Raw genomic sequence first — 21,732 nt, 5'->3', positions numbered from 1 at the left:
GTCCCAGCATCTCTGTGTACCTCCTGAAAGTCCAGAGAAAACAGGCAGTCTCTTAGGCTTATATATAAGCACCAGAAACTCCAGGGGAAAAGGTGGAGCCAACCCCCCAGGGTATCTTATAGCTGTTTATTCCCACCTTACCTCTCTCAAAGGCATTTTTTATGTCATTCACTTCCACTTGTGACCCAGACACTCGGAAAATTCCCTCATGTTGTAGGCCTAGAAACACACAAAATAAAGTGGTCAAAGTGAAAAAAAAAAGCAAGTTTGTAGTCATAAGGTCAAGATTAGTATTATAACCATCTCCACTGGTACCACGTATTTAAGTATTTTGTCTTTTTTGGTTTAGGACAAAGGAGGAAACAGGGCAGTGATGCTGGAAAAGTCTCTGGGAGGACTACGAGACACTGGTATAAAGAAAGCATCTGGCCAAAGACTTAAGGAAAAAGATGTTCACACCCTCCTTTGATTCTAAGGGAGACTCCCTGGTTGTGGCCTCCTGACCTTAGTTTTATGTTCCTACCTGTGGAGTGGGGAAGTCACTGGATGGTGCCTTCTTATTGCCTGTGGTTAAGAATGGAGGTGGTCTTGGCAGGCAACACATTAGGTAGCATTAGAGAGATTAGCAGAGGAAGACTGAGGCTGTTATGATTTCTTTAGCATTTTAACACTAGCCCTATTACTCTAGGAGAGAATGCTTTCTGAACTGATGAAAAACAGGACATAAAGATGAACAACCAACACTGTCAGTCCTTGTCCTAGGCACCGATCCCCGACTGCTTGCTACCTTTTTCTAAAAACATGTAAAGACTATTACGAAGTGTACAAAAAACCCTCCTCATGGTTTTGCTGGAGTAGACAGTCATGAAAAATAATGCTTATATAACGACTGCCACTCACCCCTTCCTATAAAGTATTTGGTCCTCACATAACCTTACAAGGTCAGGGTTAGTGGCAACCCCATCTTCTAGATGAGGGCACTGGTGAATGATGGCACACCAAGAAGAACCAGGACCAGAGCTCAAAGGCAGTCTTGTGGCTGCAATCACAGGCTCAGTTTTTGGTGTTGGACGTGGGGCCTATTGGTCTGCAAGTGCAGAGGATGGGGGGAGCCATCTTGGCCTGTCTGTACTCAGACACAGATTACAGAGAGCACCACACGTGCAACTGTAACAAGGCCAGTGATTGGCCCAGCGAGGGGCTTAGCTAACACCCAGTCTTTTTCCACGCCTGGGTCTCCTTTGTCAGTGTTTCTCTGTGACCCTCTAAAAATCTTGACATAAACCTCAGATTGAATCTAGAAAAACAACAAAATAGAATAATGCTGTATTTTGCTAGATGTTTCAGAATTACCCTTGAAGTGAGGGGAGCTCTATTCTATTAGATTTCTGGAGCTACCACACAGGCCAAGACTGAAACTGTGGAAATCTGACTGAAAGGAAGTGAAGGGAATGTGATTACCTGGCTTGTAATAAGATGTAAGTTGTTTGTCCCTCTAAGGTAATCTCTAAAATATCCTGCACAGAATGGCACGCAACATTAAAATCCCATCAGTGCCAGTGTGGTGGTACTATGTTAGTTACAAAATGGGGTATGAGAGCCAGAAATTGTTGTTTAACACAGAATATTTCATAAATAGCAAGGCTCTGACAGAAACAGAAACACACCCAAAGACTTAGCAGAAACACAGGGTATAAGGAAATGTCATCTCAAACTAGGCTACTTGGTATGTTTTAGCTGGGATAGTACTTCCCAACTTCTTGAAAGGGTTACCTCAGTGCTTCTGGGTAGGTTGGATGGCTAAGGAATGTAGCCTTGGCCTGAAGGACCAAGGAAGAACAAGTGAGAGATGAACTTGTTGGAAATCAGACAATTAGCCGCAAATACTGAGCTCTACTTCAGTCTGTGTGTGTGTGTGTGTGTGTGTGTGTGTGTGTGTGTGTGTGTGTAGGTCCATGTGCCATGGTGCATGTGTGGAGGCCCATGTTCTAAGGATTAACTCACATCAACAGCTTGCAAGGCAAACATGTGTACCCACTGAGCCATCTCACTGGCCCACCAGACAGAATCTTTAGAGGATCTGACGGGACAATTCTGAGAGGAGAAACAAGACATTTTCCAGAAAGGAGAAACCAGTTGGCCTTTTGTTATAATGCATAACCAAAATAAGATACCCACAACCTTTATTCTCCGTTTCTTCTTAGCACACACTAACATAAAAGCACAAAAGCCCCTTGGATTTGGGTAAGCTGTTGGGAATGTCAGAAAGCCTGCTGGACTTAGCTGCTGCTAAGAGATGCTCTCCTAGCTAACTCTTGAACTGACTGTTGCAACAACCACTTCACATTCCTTTCTTGAAAATGGCAGATTAAAAAAAAATCCCTTCATGGTTAATTTGAGTGGTTCCTCAAATTCCTCCTCTTGAATACCCTCATGGATCACCCTGACCTATCACTATGAACAGTGTTAGTTTCCTGACCTATATAATGGGATCTATAATAATATTTATCTTCCAGAGGATATGATAACTGTTAGGATGTAAAAATTCCTAGCATTTGGTGTGCCATCGGCTCTTTGGAGGCTAACAAAGGTTAAGGAATCCACTAAATGTATACATACAGAAAATTGAAGCATAGCTTTTTAGGGACTCCATGAATTCCTTGAATCTTTTCCTTGGGCAAACAGCCAATTCAACTATACAAATACTTTTTGACTAGCTATTATGTACTGAAATTAAAAAAAAAAAAAATCAACAATGGCCAGCACTGGTGGCTCCGATCTATAATTAGCACTCTGGAGGCTGAGGCTGGAGGATCACTGAAATTCGTAACCAGCATGGTTCTTCTAGGAGGTTCCAGGCCAGTCATAGTTACACAGTGAGAATTTGTCTTAACAGACATCCACCTCCCACAATTCTAAGTCAACAACATATTTATTGTTTAGTCTTAGAATACACAAAACATGTACTTGCTAACCAACACTTCTGAGAGAGAGTATTAATTCACACACACACACACACACACACACACACACACACACACACACACCATTTATTTATACATCCTTTTGTCTTTGAGCATGTGAAGCACTGCAGGTACTTGTTAGTGTGGGTGTATACACATGTGCGTGCATACATGTATGGAGGTCAGAGGTCAACATCAGGTATCTTCCTCTATTGTTCTTTACCTTTGCTACTTTAGAAATAAGGTCCCTTGCTGAACTTCAAGCTCTTTGCTTTTGCTGGGGGCTGGCCAGGCAATGAGGCTCAATGATCTGCTTGTCTCTGCTTCCCACATACAGCTAGCACTGGGGTTATAGGCATGCGCTGCCATGCCCAGCTTTTTATGTGGGTTCTGGGGATCTGAACTCAGGTCCTTGAACTTGCACAGTGGGCACTTTACCAACAAAACCATAAGTGTAAAGTCTTATAATCAAAATACTGTTTTCTAAAGTTATTTATTAGTGATTCATTCTCCTCATCTGTCATGCAGCTAGGATTACTTATGACTGCTCACATTCTATTTGGGCTTTTATTTTCATCTTAGTTTATCTATCTATCTATCTATCTATCTATCTATCTATCTATCTATCTTTCGTGTATGGGAACCACTAACATCATTCTAAAGTGAAAACCACACAAGAGAATAGATTCATTCCTTATTTTATTTTCCACTCCTCCACTATTTGCATCCATTGTCTACTTGTAATGAGCAACCAGTAAAACACTAGATTCTAGACTCATTGTTCCTGTATTTTTCTGTAGAAATGAGAAGATACATATATAGTCCATATATATATTTGGAAATCTTTACTCTTATATGAAAGCCTCCCTTCATTCTCTCTGTTTCAGCCTGTGTGCTTTTCCTTACACATGTCAATAGTTTTTGTACTTTGGTTCTCTATCCACAAAACACTCTTCCTCAGATGGACACAGCACTTTCCCTCTTCCTCACAACTCCACTCAAATGTGAGAAGAGGCTTCTGTGACCCACCCCAGAGTGCCTCTCTCCACTCTCCATCCTGCACCTTGCTTTGCTTTTCTTCATGACACACACCAGTGCTGGAAATATTGCAAGTCAATTTGTGTATTGGCTGATCATCTGTTCTTCAGTGGAACAAAAAGTTTGGCAAGAACCTTTTTACTGGTCTATAATAAGCAATCAATATAGACTTTGTAGTGAACTAACAAGTGAATACATGGATGAATGAATCCACAACTTCTTTCCATTGTTCTTTAGGAACCAATAATTATTCTTCTATTGAACTCAGCTTGGATTCATCTTGGTCAGTTCCTTGGTATTAATTACTGCTATCTTGTAAATTTCTTACTCTGCTACTGTCAATTACTACTGTTTTATTTCTTTTCATTAACTTACTATCTGTGTATTTTCTTTCAAAGGCACCATAAAACCACTTCAAGACAAGAATAACGTATTACTTCTCTTTCTTGGCAATGGTACTCAGCATTGGTCAGGGGCTTATAAAATATTTGCTGATTGTTTAATAGTGATGAACAGTGCTCTTACTTCAAATGAACTGAGATAACATTAAAAATTTATAGTTGATAGAAAGTAGGAATGAGCTATAAGAATACTAAAATAATTACTGTTTCAATAATGAATCTAAGAAATACCCCAGTTTATAGGGAGGGAGATAGGCAAGGGGATAGAAGAAAAATGGTTGCCTTGGAATTTAGATTAGTAATACTTGGCTTCTTTAGCTCTAGGGTGGTCATGCTATGACCTTTTAAAGTATTTAAAAACAATTTCTGATGCCAGTTTCAAAACATTTTTAAGGCCAGTAGAGATACCTGTACTTTGTAAATACTCTCACCTTTGGAAAATAAACTTGCTGGCAATCATCTCCAACCCTACAGTCTGTCTAACGTGCTGTTAGCTGGTAAAGAATGAAGCTAAATCTCTTAGCTTTGCCCAAGCGGAAGGGTAAGTACAATTTGACTGAAGCTGAGAAGGAGCCAGTCCCTGAAGACACTCAAAAGGTAGACACAGCTTTAGGACAGTTACTAACTGAGCTCATGGGGACACTGTATCCAATGAGACCAAACTAGGACAAAATCCAAATATTATATATGCAGTTAGTGCAACATTAGAGATGGAATTGTTTCAAACCACTCTGGTACAGCCAATGGGACAAAATGGTCAGTTATGCCATCGGAGACACCCACCCACATCAAGGCTCTAACCACTGGTCTCACTACCACCATCATATGAACTTGCTGCACAAAGCAGCTGGGTTTTAAATTCTGGAGCTAGAAAAGAGCATGATAAGCGCTCTTTTCAAAACATGTCTAAACATATCTAAACATGTCTAAACATGTAGGTATGACCTTCTGAAGAAGCAAACATTACATGAATAAGTAAGATTTTATTCCTTTTCTAAGAATGTGAGCATAGGAAGGCAATCTCTATTGCTCTCTCTGGTGTATAGGCACATACATGTATGCATGTGTATCTATACACATATGTATATATATATATGTAGCTATGGAGGCCAGAGGACACTGTTGGCTGTTCTCTATTCTAATACTCTCTGCCTTACTCCTTTGAGGCAGTGTCTCTCCCCTGGGCCTGAATCTTACAGAATTTTTAGGTCGGGGTGGCAGCCAGCAAGCCCCAGTGACCCTCCTGTCTTTGCCCTCCACAGCACTAGAGTTACGGATGTGCATAAGACCTGCTCTCCTTGCTGTGTAAGTTCTGGAATCTAAACTAAGGTCCTCATGGTGTGCAGCAAAGGCTCCTAACCACTGAACCATCTCTCCAGCTCCAACTACCTCTACTATTGTTCTTTCTACCAAGAATTCTTTGAAGTTCTGACTTTTCTACAAATATAAGCAAAGCTGCATTCCTGCTTACCATGTCTGCTAATAAACCGGATGCAGCTTTCTACTACCAGAGGAATCGCCTGGCTGGAATCCTGAAAAACATAAAAAGAAATATAGACATTAGAACCAAGGATAGAAGAAGCAAATCTGTCCTCAAAATGGAGAAAGAACTGCTATCTGGTCACGCCCAGCCTGACTGCATTGATGTTCCAGTGGTGGCTGTGGATATGGTAGTGGAAATGATGGTAGAAGTTTTAAAAATGACAGCATGAGGCACGGGGAGGCAGGGAGAGACAGAAGACAGAGAGACACAGGCAAAACACCCATGCACATAAAAAACAAAGCTTAAAAATCTGAAAGAAAGAAAGATGCTTTAGTTGGCACAATAAAGGTAAGAAAGAAAAGAAAAAAGCAACTCTTGGAAATAGTAAGAATGATATGGGAATATGAAAAGCAGGCTTCCCAGATATCCAATCTTGTTTCGTCTTTTTGCTATATAATCTTGATTGTGCCATTTGATTTATATGGTTTCAACTTGCGGTCTACGAACTGAGGAAGGGACTGGTGGTAAGGCTAGTTATATCTACTATGGGTACAGGACTATTTATCAGCTTTAAGCTTTACTTGTTTTATATTATGTGTATGAGTATTTGCCTGCATGCATGTCTGTGTGCTACTTGTGTGTCTGATGCCCAAGGAGGCCAGAAGAACGCATTAGATTTCCTGGGATTGGAGTTACAGGTGGCTGTGAGCCACCATGTGAGTGCTGGGAATCGAACCTGGGTCCTCTGCAAGAGCAGCTAGTGCTTGTAACCACTGAACCTTCTCTCCAGCCCCAGGTACACAAATATTAATATCTACATTTATAGAAGTGTTGGGCCACATACAAAGTCTTTTAGATAGATTGCTTCTATGGTGTATTATTATTGTTGTTGTTTATTCTCATTTGATAATATAGAAATGAGGCTTGGTGAGGTTAAATGTCTGCTTGTATCACATAAATAGTAAGTGGAAAAGCCAGGACTTAATTCTGTTACTGAACACTTTGCTGTCTCTCAGACTATATGCTAAGAGGGTAGCAAACACTGCATACTAATCATGACTAAAAATCAGAAAGGTTTTTATAATGCAGCTACATGAGTAATAATTCAGCTGTGTGAAAGAAAAGCATCAGGTACAGCTCTAAAATCTAGTTTCAGATGTTCAGGAAAGACTGGACTCTACAGTGGGGTGGACCCTTGTATCTTCTGCCCATTTCACAGGTTGGATTGCACCCATCTGGCTTTGGATTTTCAACTGTAGCCATGGGGTTTGGCTACTATAAGAAGCAGCTGGGTCTCATGAAGAGTCAGGCTGAGAGAAGAGATGGCTTGCCAGTGAACAGGATACTGCCAAAGTGGAGCTGGAGCCAGGAAGTTCTCAGTGTCACAAAAGCTCATTTTATTATTATTATTTTTTCTTTTTTTGAGACAGGGTCTCTCTATGTAGCCCTGGTTGGCCTGCAACTTACTATCTGTGCCAGGCCAGCCTCAAACTCACACGGAAATCTGCTTGCCTCTGCCTCTCTGGAATTAATGGGGTGTGATACCACACCTAGCTCCAAATGCTCATTTTCATGACTCCTCTGCCCCCGAAACCTGACTGCTTCCTCTAGCTGTTCAGGTATAGCACTCACATGGCAACTAACAACCACTGTGGTCCCCAGTTTCAGAGGATCTGATGCCTTCTTCTGGCCTCCACGGGCACTGTACATACAAGATGCACAGACATACACACAGGCCAAACACCCCCCCCCAACACACACACAAAACAAAATAATACATCTTTTAGAATGAAGACAAGCACAGAGTTGCTCACACCGAGGAAAGCATGAGGAAGTAAGGTCAGGAACGAGGTGACAGAAGTGAGGGGTAGGAGAGAAAGCGAAGGGCTTGAGCGGAACAAGGATGCTGTAAGTGACAGCTGCTGGGGCGAGGGTCCTCCTTTCAGGAAAAGTCTGGGCTGCTTTGAACGTAGCCCCTCAGGAAAACAAGTTTCCAGACTATTCCTCTTATTTAGCTGATTTACAAGAAACAAAGGCTGACTGCCTGGTTATTTATATAAGACCCTCTAAATTACGATTTTACTGTACTGACCAGCTAAGAAAAAACTCTTGTTGGAGAGAAACTAGAACAAGCAATACAAGGGCCTTATTGGACTGGGCCTGTAGTAAACCCTGGACTCTGATGTAAACCTGGTACCAGGGGAACACACCTTGTCTGCAACTGCTTTAGTGCAGCACAATGTAAAGCAGATGGGTGCCACTCCCCCCTGATGGTGACTCCAACCAGGGGCGGATACTACATGCCAAACTCCAGCACTTCTGCAGCTACAGCAGACGCTGCAGAGCTCCTACATGCATGCTCTAGGTCTGTGCAAGAGGTCTAGAGTTAGGTCCGAAGTGGAAAGAAATAAATTTCAAGGTCAAGCCTATTCTTGGTAATAAAGGAAAAGTGGTTGCTTAGTCTGTAAAATATATAGCTATTAATTTTAAATGCAACAAATTATCTCTGAGAGGCAGTCTACGCCTCTTAAGTTTTAACAGGAATCCAGGGAGAAAGGAGAAGAAATAATTATAGGAATAAGATAGTAGAAAGTTGCAGTGAAACTTTTATCATTTAAAAAAAGTGTAGCCAGGCCTGATAGCAAGTGTCTAAAATACCAGAATTTGTGAGACAGAGATAGGATTACAAGTTCAAAGCCAGATAGTAAGTAAGATGTTGTACTTTAAAAAAAAAAAAGATGATTTTTCTCATTAAAATGATATCCATAGTCAAGAGGAAGACTAGAGACATGGCTAAGTAGTTAACAGTACTTGCTACTCTAACAGGAGACCCAGGTTTGGTTTTGGCACCCACACAGTGACTTACAACCATCTGTAACTCCAGTTCCAGGGGATCTGACATCCTCCTCTGACTTCCATATAGGCACCAGGCATGTACATGATGCATAACATACATGCAGGCAAAACACTCATACGCATGAAATTAATAAATCTTCGAAGTACTGAGGAGACAAGGAAGTCTGTGTCAACTGACTTCTGTAGCTGGACTGCCCACCAAGCCAGAGAATCAGATCTTGGACAGAGTGCTAGCCTGGAAACAGTGCAGAGACCCTGTGCCCTCTGCATCTGATGACTGCCCTGTGTTCAGGGCCTCTGTGTATGACTACACTGACATTTTAAAAATGTTTTGTTTATATGTGTGTTTTTGTCACTTATGTGCACATACCCTAAGAGGCTAGAAGAGGGTGTTGGGTCCTCTGGAGCTAGAGATACAGGCAGCTGTAAGTGGCCTGACATGGATGACTTAAGTTAAACTTAAGTCCTCTGGAAGAGTAGCAAGTCCTCTTAACTGCTGAGCCCTCTTTCCAGCTCTGCAAATGACTTCTGAAAGGCCTGGATCCACTTTTTCCTGGGTAGACAGAATGGTATTTCTGAACCCTGCCTCCCACCCTTGTTCTTGCTAACTTTCCCTCCTGACAAGCTGGTGTGAGATGCTCAGAGAAGGTAAAGTCGCTTCAGCACTCACCATAGGCCACAGCTAGTGAATGGAGCACCGCTCCTGCAAAAATGTGCTTCAGCTAATTGTTTTTACTTTAAAGTAAGTAGCAGTTGTCTTGAGATTTCCCCTGATGCGGATTATTCAGGCCACTGCTAAGAGTCCTCCTAACATGGGTGAGAACTGGCTGCTCAGTGGTGACTTTAATACAACCATGAAAGTCATGTGCAAACCTGTCAAGTTTCATAGTCTTAATTGGGGTATGTCAGGAATACATCTAAGATTACAGTGTTACCAGAAGCAGTCAAAACCTACAAACTTAAGCAAGACTTTTTAGACTGAGGATCAGCTACCTCAATGCTGGTGCATCAGTGTGTATGTGAGGACTTCTGAGGCCTCTTTATGGTCTCCTACAGAAGGACATCATGGGCTATTGAATAATTTGTCCATGTTTAAACCAATCCTAACATGCAAGAGACTTAAATAACTAACAAGAAGAACAAGTTACAGAGCCTATGATAATTCCAGGAAACTTGAATCAGTGTTTACTACAGTCTTAACCATATGTAACTGAAGATACAACCAAGCATGAGCATGACGTCAGAGGAGGCATGCCATGGAATTCAGTCATGACTGTGGGAAGTATTCAGTTTTCATGAGCCAGGCTGAACAGTCTGGCTCTGCTGGGCTCTTTACCTGTTTCCTCACGGTTGAGCTACGCCTGTGGTTGACCCACGGAATCAGGAAGGACCAGTCCAGCAACAGGAAGGAAAAAGAGAAAATGAGGACAGAATGACACAACCATTCCTAAATCCAGAACTAAAGCTTTAAATCATTAAAACAACTGTACAGCAGGTAATGAAACATATCACATTATTGAGCTCAGTCCCAGAAACAGCTAAGAGACTTGGCAAGCTAGTTCCCAACAAAAGCCTAATAAAGTTTATTCTTTCATAAAAGCACAGAGGTCCGCAATTTTAAGGCCTACCACTGTTTAAATTTAAATAGGAGATAAGGGATTTAATCTGTAGTAAAAGAGATTCATGTCAGACAATTTTAAGATCTTTCTGTTTGAAGGGAAACAATAATAAACACCAAAGGGTGTATATTTTATCTTGGGACTCTTAGGAAAAAGAAAAGGGCTGTTTATTTTATTTTATTCATTTTATTTTATTTTTATTTAGATGGCAGGACATTCAGACTGAAAGAAACCCCAGGACCCTCTGCCAGTGCTTTTCAAGCCATGTTTAGCTGTCGAGGCCTTCCTCTCAAAGGGTATCGGATACAGAAGCACACTCTGAAAACAAGGGGGGCTGCCCTCCTCGTGAAGGTAGGAGCCAGGCAGGGATGGGGGCCTTGCTCTGACTCTGCTGCCAGCCTGCCCTTAAGGCACCTTTCTGAAATCCTAGAGCTTCTCTGAACTAACACAATGCTCTTATCTTCAACAAGAGGAGACTGATATTCTGAGAAGGAGATAAATAGTCCAAGGTTCCACATGGGGAAATAACCCAGCAAAGGAAAATAGTCCAGCTCTGTTTAGTCAGAGGTGTGGTACTTCTGATGATGTTAAGCCTATACCACTGGGAGACAGGTTCTACAGAATTTCACCTCAGCTCCCTCCACTCCTCACGAATTGTATATTAATGGGACCTACGCTGTAATCCACTATGACAAAATGATGAAAATCAAATTAAGTTATCACTAAGTAACGAGTCTGTAACTGTAAATGGTTTCATGACTGTATGAGTTGCCATGTTGATACAATGCAATCTGGTTAATTTTAAACATGTTCTCATTTTAAACCAGCACATTTTTAGGCATCTGAAGGTGCTGGCTGAATGAATGTCTTGTTCTCTGCCAGCTCATAGCAACATCAATGACTGTGAGGGAAAATATTTGGCTGAGGTGGAGAGGGAGGGAAGGTAGGGAAAGACTGGGAGGGCTGCATACTTGTACATCAGCAAAGATTTCTCCCAGTGCTATTTGGCAAGCCAATGCAATGTAATATTTCATTATCCACCAACAGTCACTAATTAGGCCCTATCATCTTTTCCATGTATTAAAAAAAAAATCTCAAATCAAATGCTATTACCTAATCTTCTTGTGTCAGAGACTTCCCCAAGGCCACATGTTGAAGTCTCCTAGCTAAGAGGTGACCAAGATGCAACAGAGTCCAATGCTTCTTTTCCTTGCAATGCAGTGGCTTTGGGGACTTTCTGGAAAGATTTTTATCAAGTGATAACTCCCATGACATGATCTTGCTTAGACTTCCCTACATGGCAGCAACTCCATAGCCATTTGAAGGAGGTAAGAGTTAGGAAGGAAGCAACTCTTGCCTCTGGCTACTCCTTTGCAAAATCATCCAACGACAACTCTATGGTTTCTTCCCAGGTTGCTATTTCCCATGAGTCTTTTCTTATCCTTTCCCAGAGTCACTTACCTGGCAAGGCTACAATCTGTCCGCTGACCTGTGGAAAGAGAAGGGAAAAATGTATTGTTGAAGCAGAAGGGGTGGGATTGGCTGTAAACCCCAGGGATAACCATGCCTTTCATATCTTCATAGGGAGCCAGTAGCAGAAAGGAAAAGGATCACCCTAACTTCATTTGGGGCAGGAATTTTGCTGCTCCAGGTTCTCACGCCAAAGCCATCAATATCTTTGAATCTTGTCAATTCTACTTCCCAAATGAGAAAACAGGCATGGATGTATGGGAAGAACAAGTCAAATTATATTTTAGAGAAAAAAATTATTGTAAGTCTTCCTATACAAGAAATTCAGCTTCTTATATATGTACTGGGTATGTAGGTTTTGGGGACACAGAACATGGGACTAACTTGCTTTTCAGTATATAAGCAAATAAACATACACATATAGTTGAGGTTGGGAAGAAAAGGGAATATAGGGAGAGGAGGGAGAAGATATGTAGGTTCTAGTTTTAGAATCATACTAAATCCTCCTGCTAGCTTACACTGGCATAGTAAGGCATAGATAAGATTGAATACCCACATGGCTAGAAAATGATGGCTTTTAATTTAATGACAGGTGGTTAAGACTTTCATAGGCAATAGTTAGCTTTGAAAAGTGAAATGGAAAACCTTAAAGTTGACAAAAATACTTTTTATAAAAATATGAATATATGCATGCATAAACTGGGATGTAATATGTTGCCTTCTTTGGGTCAACAGTTAATGAAGCTTGATCTGTCTTAGATAAATCAATGGCAAACCCTGGCAGGTAGTGAGCCAGGAAAGAAGAGATAACCCCACAGTCCTTATTCAAGCTTCAGGAAAGGCAACTCTAAGGTATGGAGAAGGCAGGATTTTATCCTTGCATTTAAAGTGTTGCTAATTGTTATGATAGTTCAGCTCATCTCCAGCAATACCATCCCCCAATATTTAACAGCCCTGTTACCAAAGACTCATTTGTAAAAATATTATTCTGAGCCATTATTTTCAACATCTGTCCCATTTCCATTCTGGAATCTTCATACACATCAATTATCCCTCTGTGGCAAGGCTCTTACATTATGGTGACAAACACAGAAGGCAGGGACATGATCATTTGCACATAGGATGATTTATAGCTATTAGTTTTCTCTATCTCTGGAACTTGTCATCTTTAAATTATGGTAATTTGCAGCCTCAGTGGTCAGCCTCCATCCCTCTAGAGTAGCATTATTTGTGCATACATGTGTATAAACATGCACACATGCATGGCTCCAAGCCCTTCTCCCTGTCTTCCAGGCTATGCTGAGGTTGTCTCGAGAAAAAGAAATCATAGCTATAAGTTTCTTCAAATAGCTCTACAGGCTGTCTTTCCTTTAACTCACCACACAGCAATCTGGTAACTCAAGAGTAAAGACTTTCTGTAAGCAAATTTGGCTCTCATGCCTAGACCTGAACTGTTTGGGTGGAAAAGATCAGAAGGCACCAAGAGGCTCTTTTCACATTAAAGCAAACATCTTTAAAAAAAAAAAAAAAAATCGCAAGAGCAAAGATACTAGAGAAAAAACATTTCTGGGGGAATTGTCCAGGGTGGGACAAGGACAAGGCTAGAAGGACAAGACAAGGCTAGTCTAAGAAGTGGGACTCCTATTTCTCAGCTAAAAAGTCAACCGGTCTTATAAAATTTGCTATACTTCAGTCTGATGAGTGCTCAAGAATGTATTTAAAAATGTTGGACTTGTGTCTGAGTGCAGGCACATCTGTCACCAGAGACCACAAGCCGCCTGTGGCCTCATCTCTAAGAGAAGAGATTAGTGTGTCAGGGAGGAGGGCAGACCATCCAGGGCATCCCCAACCTGGGAATTCCATTAATCATTCGATGCTGAAAGCTAGGCAGGAGACCTGGGCAAGGTGCCAAACAACCTCGGGGAAAGCTGCTTCTTCAACCCTCGCCTTCTGTTTGAAGGCTGACTGGGGAGAGAAAGTCCAGAATGTCTGTCCGGTTCTCTGCCTCAGTACTTTGCAGTGTCTGGTTAATATTCCTGCCAGAGAAAATGCAGTCCATTCAGCACTCTGGCCTTAGTGCAGGCACACTAGAGAGATGACTGCCACTGAAGTGAAAGGAAATGCATGTTCGTTCTGAAAGCTAAGGCGGCAGCAGCAAGTCCGCACACCCCCTCCGTCTGAGCACCTCTTCTCTCTGGACCGGGAGTTACAACAAGTGTCTAGAGAGGAGATAACCCTGAGGCCCTTTACCACAGCTGTGGCAGGAAGGTGAAGGGCTGGGTTTGGGTGGAAAGCAGGAACACTCCACCTAAAGAAACAGCTGGTGAAATTAGCATCCATCACACATGGCTGTTTTCCCAATACTCAAGCAGCCATTTAACACAGTACTTTCCCAGTGAACAGGCTAGAAAAAGAAACACTTATACAACCAGTGGGGTCTAGTTGGCTGAGGACTGCACGCATGCGCTCAGAATCAAAGCGCTGTTGGGCCTCTTGGCTCGACCACGCTTCAGCAGAGCATGCTCACACTCACTTTCTCCCAGGGTTTTCTGCAGGAGGTCATGCTTGGCTTGTAACTTGGTGATTAGGTTCCTACCCTCCAAGTACTCCTTCATTTTCTGTAAGAAGAGAAACAAGAAAACTTAGATTTCTGAAGAAACACAAGACACAACTGTTCAATTATCTTTGAGAGAGCATTTGATTTCTGACTTTATGACTTAATTTCTATCAAGTCCATTTAAATTCTTTAAAAAAATCTTTCTCCGCTGATTATCATGGCAGGTGCATATCTACACAATATTTTCCTATGGATTTAATGTTAGTAAGTATAAGAAAACTGTTTTCTAAGTAAAGCCTGTCTCCTTTAGTCCCAGTAAAGAACAAGAATGGCAGGGAAGGTGGACATCCTTCCCGAGTCTCAGTTTCGCTGGTGTGAAGATATACATTTGCTATCTGCCATTTAGGCATCTCATTCCTCCCAGGGTGCATTTCATTACCCTAGGAATAGTACCAATGGTAAGCCTCACCCATAGAGCACCCTTGTATAAGCCAGACCTAAGAAGTCTCACCCTCCATTCTGATGTTGGAAGTTGGGAGTTTCTGAGCGCTCAGCTGGAGTGGTTGCCACCTACTATATGCACATACAAATTCCAAGCACAAGACGAGATGTGCCATCACAACTGTGCTAGTAGGCGAAATATGACTGCTATGTTGCAGTTGCAGTTTTAACATCTCATCAACTCTTGTCTGGCTTGTGAGAGACTATGCTTGACTGGATAATTCACAGAATCTTCAAAACAACTGTATAAATGACTATGATCATTGTTCCCACTTTACTTGAGTAATGGGACGAAGATAGTGGGTTTGAAGAGATTAATGAAATTGCTCAAGATCAAAAAGTGATGGAGTCATTCACTATCTGTTGTGTAGCAGGTCCCCCCTCACCCACATTGAAACATTACATTTTCCAGGGAAGTACCTTAAGAGAGGAAGTAAAACAACTTAGACTAGTCCCAGGAAGTTCCTGAAGCTGACCATATTCACTAGGCCCCTCTCTCCTAAGTATAAACAATATAAACTACTAAGTCACTCTCAGACAAGCCAAGCTGCAAAGAAAACTCTCAAAACAAGTCCAGCTGCTTGAAGGAAGCAGAGGACAGTCAAGCAGCCTGAAAAGAAGCAAAGACTGGCCAATATTTCTGGAGGAGGCTCAGGACTAACTAAGACACCTAGAAAGGACACTCTTCAACCTGTTGAGCTTCCTATAGACTGTGCAGTGTGCCCCAGGTGCCCAGCTTTTGTGATGAAGATGTCTTTGCATCATTTCTGCTCTTGTAAATAACACCTCACCCATACTCCCACAGAAAACCCCAATGAAACTCACTGGTTCACCAGGTTGGACTTTGATGGTAGTATTGTACTTTGGTCTGTCATGGGCTCTCTATCTGGAGTAAATAGATGTGTATGTTGTGTCTTCTCAGGAAAGTTTTGCCACCCAATAGTATCCAAACATTTGACAGAATGGTGTGTGCTCTGAAGCATTATAATAAAGTGTTCTACCTACCACATTACAGAGCCAAAGAGAAGCAGAACAAAATTTCATAGCAGTGATTATTTTTGTATTAGTAGCAACCCAAGACTTTAGACAATATTGGCACATAGTCTGTCTCTCCCTTACAATAATCCTATACAAATATGAGGGAGATATTAGTAGCTCTTTTTTTGTTTTGTTTTGGTTTTCGAGACAGGGTTTCTCTGTGTAGCTTTGGTGCCTGTCCTGGAACTTACTCTGTAGCCCAGGCTGGCCTCAAATCACAGAGATCCTCCTGCATCTGCCTCCTGAGTGCTGGGATTAAAGGCGTGCGCCACCATTGCCCAGCTAGTAGCTCCTTATTAGAGATGAGAAGACAATTCTAGGAGAGAGAGTGTATAGCTGCCAGCTAGTAAATGGTAATGCTAGGTGAGGACTCTTTTTCCACTCTCTTCTACAGCCATTCTTGAGGATCTGAGTCTGCCTTGGCTATTCCTGCTGCACTAGCTCATTTGATGGTGTTTAACTTAGAAGCAAATGGGTCTTCCAGAGTGTGATCCACTAGAAAGACTTGAGTTTGCTCCAATGAATAAACATTTTAATAATAATAATAATAGTTCTGTCTTTTACTGTGCACGAACTAAGAAAAAAAGAATTGCATCTCAAGCCTTTGACTTTTATGACTCTCACCACTTCATTAATGATAAAGAAGAATGAAAAGTTCTGAGTTACTCGTACTTTGTATTTTTCTATACAGTATCCCCATTTAAAATGAAGGAAAACCTGCTTTTCTAGGAGACGGGCCCTGGCCTCTTGTGCTTGCCCACATGGCCCTACAGATAACTTGTAAATCCCCATGGTACTATTCTCATACAGCCCTATCACAGAAGGTTTACTCTGGTGTCTTTCTATCCAGAGACCATGTCATTGATTAACCCAACTATCCGTGATGTTTAGTGCCACTCCTAGAGAACAGTAGGAACTTAATAAATATGAAGAATGAATAAATAAGTGAGGGATCTCATTCTCCTCTGTATAAACTGTTCTTTGCAATTACAAAACCTGTCCCTAATGGTGTCCCTACTGTAAATGAAACAAACCAGAGGCAAACCCTCTGCTGAATCATTTCTGCTGTCTTATTTAGGGCCTGTTCCCTGATCCTTTATGCCTTTGCATGAGAACATCTGCATGAAAATAGGCTCTCTTGTCACCTTCCTCTTTCCGCCTGTTCCAGCTGTCAGCTCTCTTGCTGTCAGCGTTCCCTGGGTGATATCCTAATCCCCATCCAAGGCCTAATTGTGGGCTTGGAATCCTACTGAGGACTCAGAGTGGAAAAGCCTCCCGGAAACAGCCATTGCTAATAGTACAACCCCAAAAGGCCTCTCTTTGGAAAGTTATCCCAGGGGTCTCAAGGGTTTCCTAATGAAGAAAATTCAAGAAGCTATAACCTCCAACACAAGACCAGAATGCTCTCAATACAGCCAACATTCTGAAAGGGGATGAAGAAAAATCCCTTTCTCTCAGTCATGTTTCTATTCTCAATTCCCAACCCTCCCCCAACTCCAAGTTCATGTTTACAGCTTACTAGGTAACTTTAGCTGTCACTTGGTGAACCATTAAAATAAATAACAATCTGATAAAGAGGTATGATGTCACCTTTTCAGGTTCTATTAAATACTAAAGGATCAAACTGTATCAAGATATGTTCTGCATCCCTAAAACAAGGTGGAAAGAACATTGGGGTTTTGCATCTTGGTGGAAAAAAAAAAGGAATCCCAGAGTCTGCAAACATGCTATACATCACTTTCTTATCTCACCCAGAAATCAGGACAGACATGCTGGGAATAAATTATCCTGCCTTTATCATTGGAGTTGAGGTAGAAGGATTCAGTTGTTGCTAAACAGACATACAGCTGAGATAGCTGAAGCCAAGGGAGGAACAAGTGGCTTTTTGGTAATTAGGCAGAATATCAAGATTATAATAATCAGACAACACACACACACATACACACACACACACACACACACACACACACACTCACACACACACTTACTCTCTATAATATACCAGATCACTGCTCTAACTCTAGTGGCTTGCCTAAATGGACAAACGACTGCCTTCTCTCCTATTATTTTACCCAAATCTACCCCTAAGAGTGCAGACAGTTCGGCTTTGTTATTTTATCAGCCACAATTTTCAATCCCTTCTTCATTTTCACCCCCATTTGAAAACGCCACACTTGGGGCTGGAGAGATGGCTCAGCAGTTAAGAGCACTTACTGTACTTGCAGAGGACCTGGGTTCAATTTCTAGCATCCACATGGTGGCTCACAACTAGCTATGTACAGTTCTAGGGTTCCAACGCCCTCTGGCCTTTGAGGGCACTTCATGCAGGCAAAAACTCATACACATAAAACAAAAATAAATCTGAAAAAATTATTTAAAAAAAAGAATTCTATACTCCAATTTTCCATTAAAAAATATTTAGGAGACACTCCAGCTTTCTAAGGCTTTGATGATTCTTGGCTAACCACAGCAGAGAACTGGTTAAGTAAAGGTGATATAACTATGCAATGGAGTGCTGTCCAGCCACTGGGAAGGGGTCTGTGTAAGATATGGACAAAGCTTTCTAGACTACCATGAGTAATGTCCCAGTGTGACAGAAGTGGGAGATGGTGAGGGTGGCACACTTGTTTGCCACGTTTATCTTACACCATTTCTCTGCAGGGCTGAAGACAGCACCGACAGTGTCTCACGGGCGAGGCAGGCACTCAGAACTACTGAGCTCCATTCCCAGCCCCACTGACTACAATTCCCAGTGTCACTGATTGTATTAAGGGTACTTACTAATACGTCATCAGTTGCCTATGCACAGGAAATCTCGGATAGGACAAAATAAACCAGTTCCATTCAATGGCAGGAGGGAGGAGAGGTGTGCATCAGGGAAGGCAAGGCTCTGCTTTCTCCCTAGTTTCCTTAGAGATATTTGAGTCTTTTCACAGTGTAACAAGAAAAAGACCACAGCACCGAGGGATGACGCAATGCAGAAGACAAGTGACGGACACAAAGGCAAGGAGATCAGAAGACACTTCCCTTCTTCTAACGAGGGAGGAGACCGCTGAGTCTTTCCTCAGCAGGGCACGGGAAACGCCTGTGACCAGCAGCTGACCTGAGGTCTGGGTTCTGCTTTTGACAAGGCCTCATCCAAGCTACCTATCCCACTGCATTTGTTTTCCCAGTTTTCAAAGCTTTCAAATGGGAAGGTTGGCTTAGATGATATTTAAAAACTGCTTCAAGTCTAACATTTTATAATTTCCCACAGATTTGCAAGCAACTGACCTTTGTAAGACATATTTCAAATTTCCAATTGCTGTCACGTGGGCAAATTAATCTGATGACAGTTATGAGCAGTCAGAAAACTATTCCAAAAGCCCATGTGGTCACTAGACACACTACCTAGGAGTCAAGCCATAACGAGGGATCTCTTTACAACTTTCCAAGAACAGCAAACTTCCAAATGTGCTTCCTGTTTGTTTGTTTTTTCCCCCCACAGTCTGGCAAGCATAGGCAGCCCCTCAGTTTTAATTTGGGGATCTGGATGTCTATTTCACAACCACCACCAAAAATGCTGCTATCAGAAGACAGATTACCTGACACATTTCAGATCCAGTCACAAGAATAAAGAATTCATGCAAGTCTGTTTCTAGATAAACGAAAACTAATTTCTAATAGTCAAAGCAATGTACACAATAATTTGACAAGGAGTACCATGGCCACCAAAGTCAGGAAGTAGGTTGTAGGACCCCACTAAATTGAGATAAAAGGGAAAACAGGTAGGTAGGATTTTAGAGGTCATCAGTTTGAATAAAGTTATTTTTTTTAAAAAAAATGATTTATTTTTAATTATGTCTCCGTGTGGGCATGTACATGTGTGGGCATGTGCATGTGAGTGCTGGTACTCACAGAGGCCAGGGTGGATCTAGAGCTATAGGCAGTTGTGAGCCCCTGGATATGGTCCTCTGCAAGAGCAGTATGAGCTCTTAAAAGTGCTGAGGCATCTCATCAGCCTTCTTGTTTGGGAGAAAATATCAATTTCTGAATATATATGTTATAGAGTCATTTAATCAAAAAGTAATTCTGACAAGTACTGTTTTAAGTCCTTTGGATTTTCATGTCCCAAATTTCTTTTCCTCTTCTTTTGTGTTGTGAGGGTGTATGCGTGCAAGCATGTGTGCTAGAGGTCGGTGTTAGTCACAGTGTCTTCCTCAATTCCTCTCTGCCTTATTTTTTGAGGCAAGGACCCTCACTGAACCTGGAGCTCACCAATTCACTAGACTGGATGGCTAGTAAGACCCAGGGATCCATCCTCCTGTCTCTGCTCCCCAGCTAAAGAATTACAGGTTACCCTGGTTGCTTTTACATGGACTACTAAGGTTCAAACTTAGCTCTTCATGCTTGTGTGGTGTGCACTGACTAAGCCATCTCCCTAGCTCCTAAGCCCCCAAATTAATTAATTCATGAATTATTTATTCATTCATTGATTTTTCTCTCTTTTAGTTTTTTCCAGACAGGGCTTTTCTGAGTAGCCCTGGCTGTCCTGGAACTCTCTCTGTAGACCAGGCTGGCCTTGTACTCAGAGACTTGCCTCTGCCTCCTGAGTGCTGGGATTAAAGACATGCACCACCACTACCTGGCATTCCTCAAATTTCTTAACTGGAGGAGCTGAGGGAGTGAAATGGTCAAATACATTGTATCCATGTATGGCATTCTCAAATAATCAATAAAAATGCAATTAGTAATCATTTTAAAAATGGAATCTTCTGAAATACAATAAGATTGAGTCTTTGACATAAAATCAGCTCAGAAAGAGTTACCAGAAAATCCTATTGTTAAGAGATAATGAGGCTTGAGGCAGTGCCACAGCCCCATTAGAGTCAAGAAGTTCTATTAACATGCAATTTAGTTTTCTGTATGCCTTTGACATTGTCTGCTCTCCTTGAAGAACTGCAGTCTCCTTGCCAATCCTCTTTGACCTCATATTAAAAATCAAGCACAAAAGTCAGTTTGTGTGATGCTCCCCTAGCACCACTAATCCTGTTGCTGCTCACACACACATTCATGCATTTAAAAAACTGTTTAGAAATATATGAAGTCAAAACCAAAGTTCTCTCTGTATATGCCTAATCCTCTCATTTTCTTTTCTCTTATGCTTTAAGTATTTCAACTTGTAGCATAGAATCTGGCATATAGTAAAATCATGGCAACTATCAATGAACAGATTATTAATGATTGATGCATGAATTGATGATGATGATGGTAAAATGGATAGCAGTTAATGAGCACTGTGAACTAGGCAATGTGTCATCCCATCCCTTTGTATAGATCTGTAGATTTACAAAATGTAATACAGGCTGGACACAGGGCTCAGTGACACCGTTCCTGCCTAGCACATATGAAAGGTCCAACAAGAAACAAACAAACAAAAGCCCCCAAACTGCTAGAATATATAACTGAATGACTTAGATTTACAATGCAACATATATAAAATTGTCTCTTTTTGTAAATATAATTTTGAATACATGCTCATATATATTTATTTTCTTCTTTTTGTGTTTAAGTTTTATATAATGACCATGTTTTAAAATGTTTTTTATAGTAAAATGTGTTATGTTTACAGTTTTAAAAATAAATCACTTAAGTCTTCTTTATAAAACAAAAATTTTCAGTTGTTTTTGAACAATACTCTTAAATCATACCCTTTCAAAAGTCTTCTTTGGGATTTAAAACAACAAAACCACCAAAGATTTGGAGCTTAACTAACTGAAACAGATTTACAAAAACACCAATCAATCATATTAGTGTTTTTAAAGAA

The 21,732-nt window shown here is 41.3% G+C and overlaps 1 protein-coding gene across 8 annotated transcripts in view; it reads right to left on the bottom strand.

Annotated features, from left to right (window-relative positions):
- The window catches only part of Srgap2 (SLIT-ROBO Rho GTPase activating protein 2), a 221,896-nt gene that overhangs the window by 26,210 nt on the left and 173,954 nt on the right, over positions 1-21,732 (bottom strand). For all 8 annotated transcript variants that reach the window (XM_036202869.1, XM_036202871.1, XM_036202876.1 and 5 more), the window contains exons 11-15: positions 14,364-14,448; positions 11,822-11,849; positions 10,078-10,102; positions 5,874-5,934; positions 142-219 (exon numbers count right to left, since the gene is read on the bottom strand). In XM_036202869.1, coding sequence (XP_036058762.1) covers positions 142-219; positions 5,874-5,934; positions 10,078-10,102; positions 11,822-11,849; positions 14,364-14,448 — 277 coding nt within the window. The remainder of the gene's footprint in view (positions 1-141; positions 220-5,873; positions 5,935-10,077; positions 10,103-11,821; positions 11,850-14,363; positions 14,449-21,732) is intronic.

This window comes from Onychomys torridus, chromosome 11 (genome assembly GCF_903995425.1).
Source record: "Onychomys torridus chromosome 11, mOncTor1.1, whole genome shotgun sequence".
Taxonomy (NCBI): Eukaryota; Metazoa; Chordata; class Mammalia; order Rodentia; family Cricetidae; genus Onychomys; species Onychomys torridus.
Note: the sequence above shows the minus strand (reverse complement) of the source record. Positions and strands in the feature narration are given on the sequence as shown.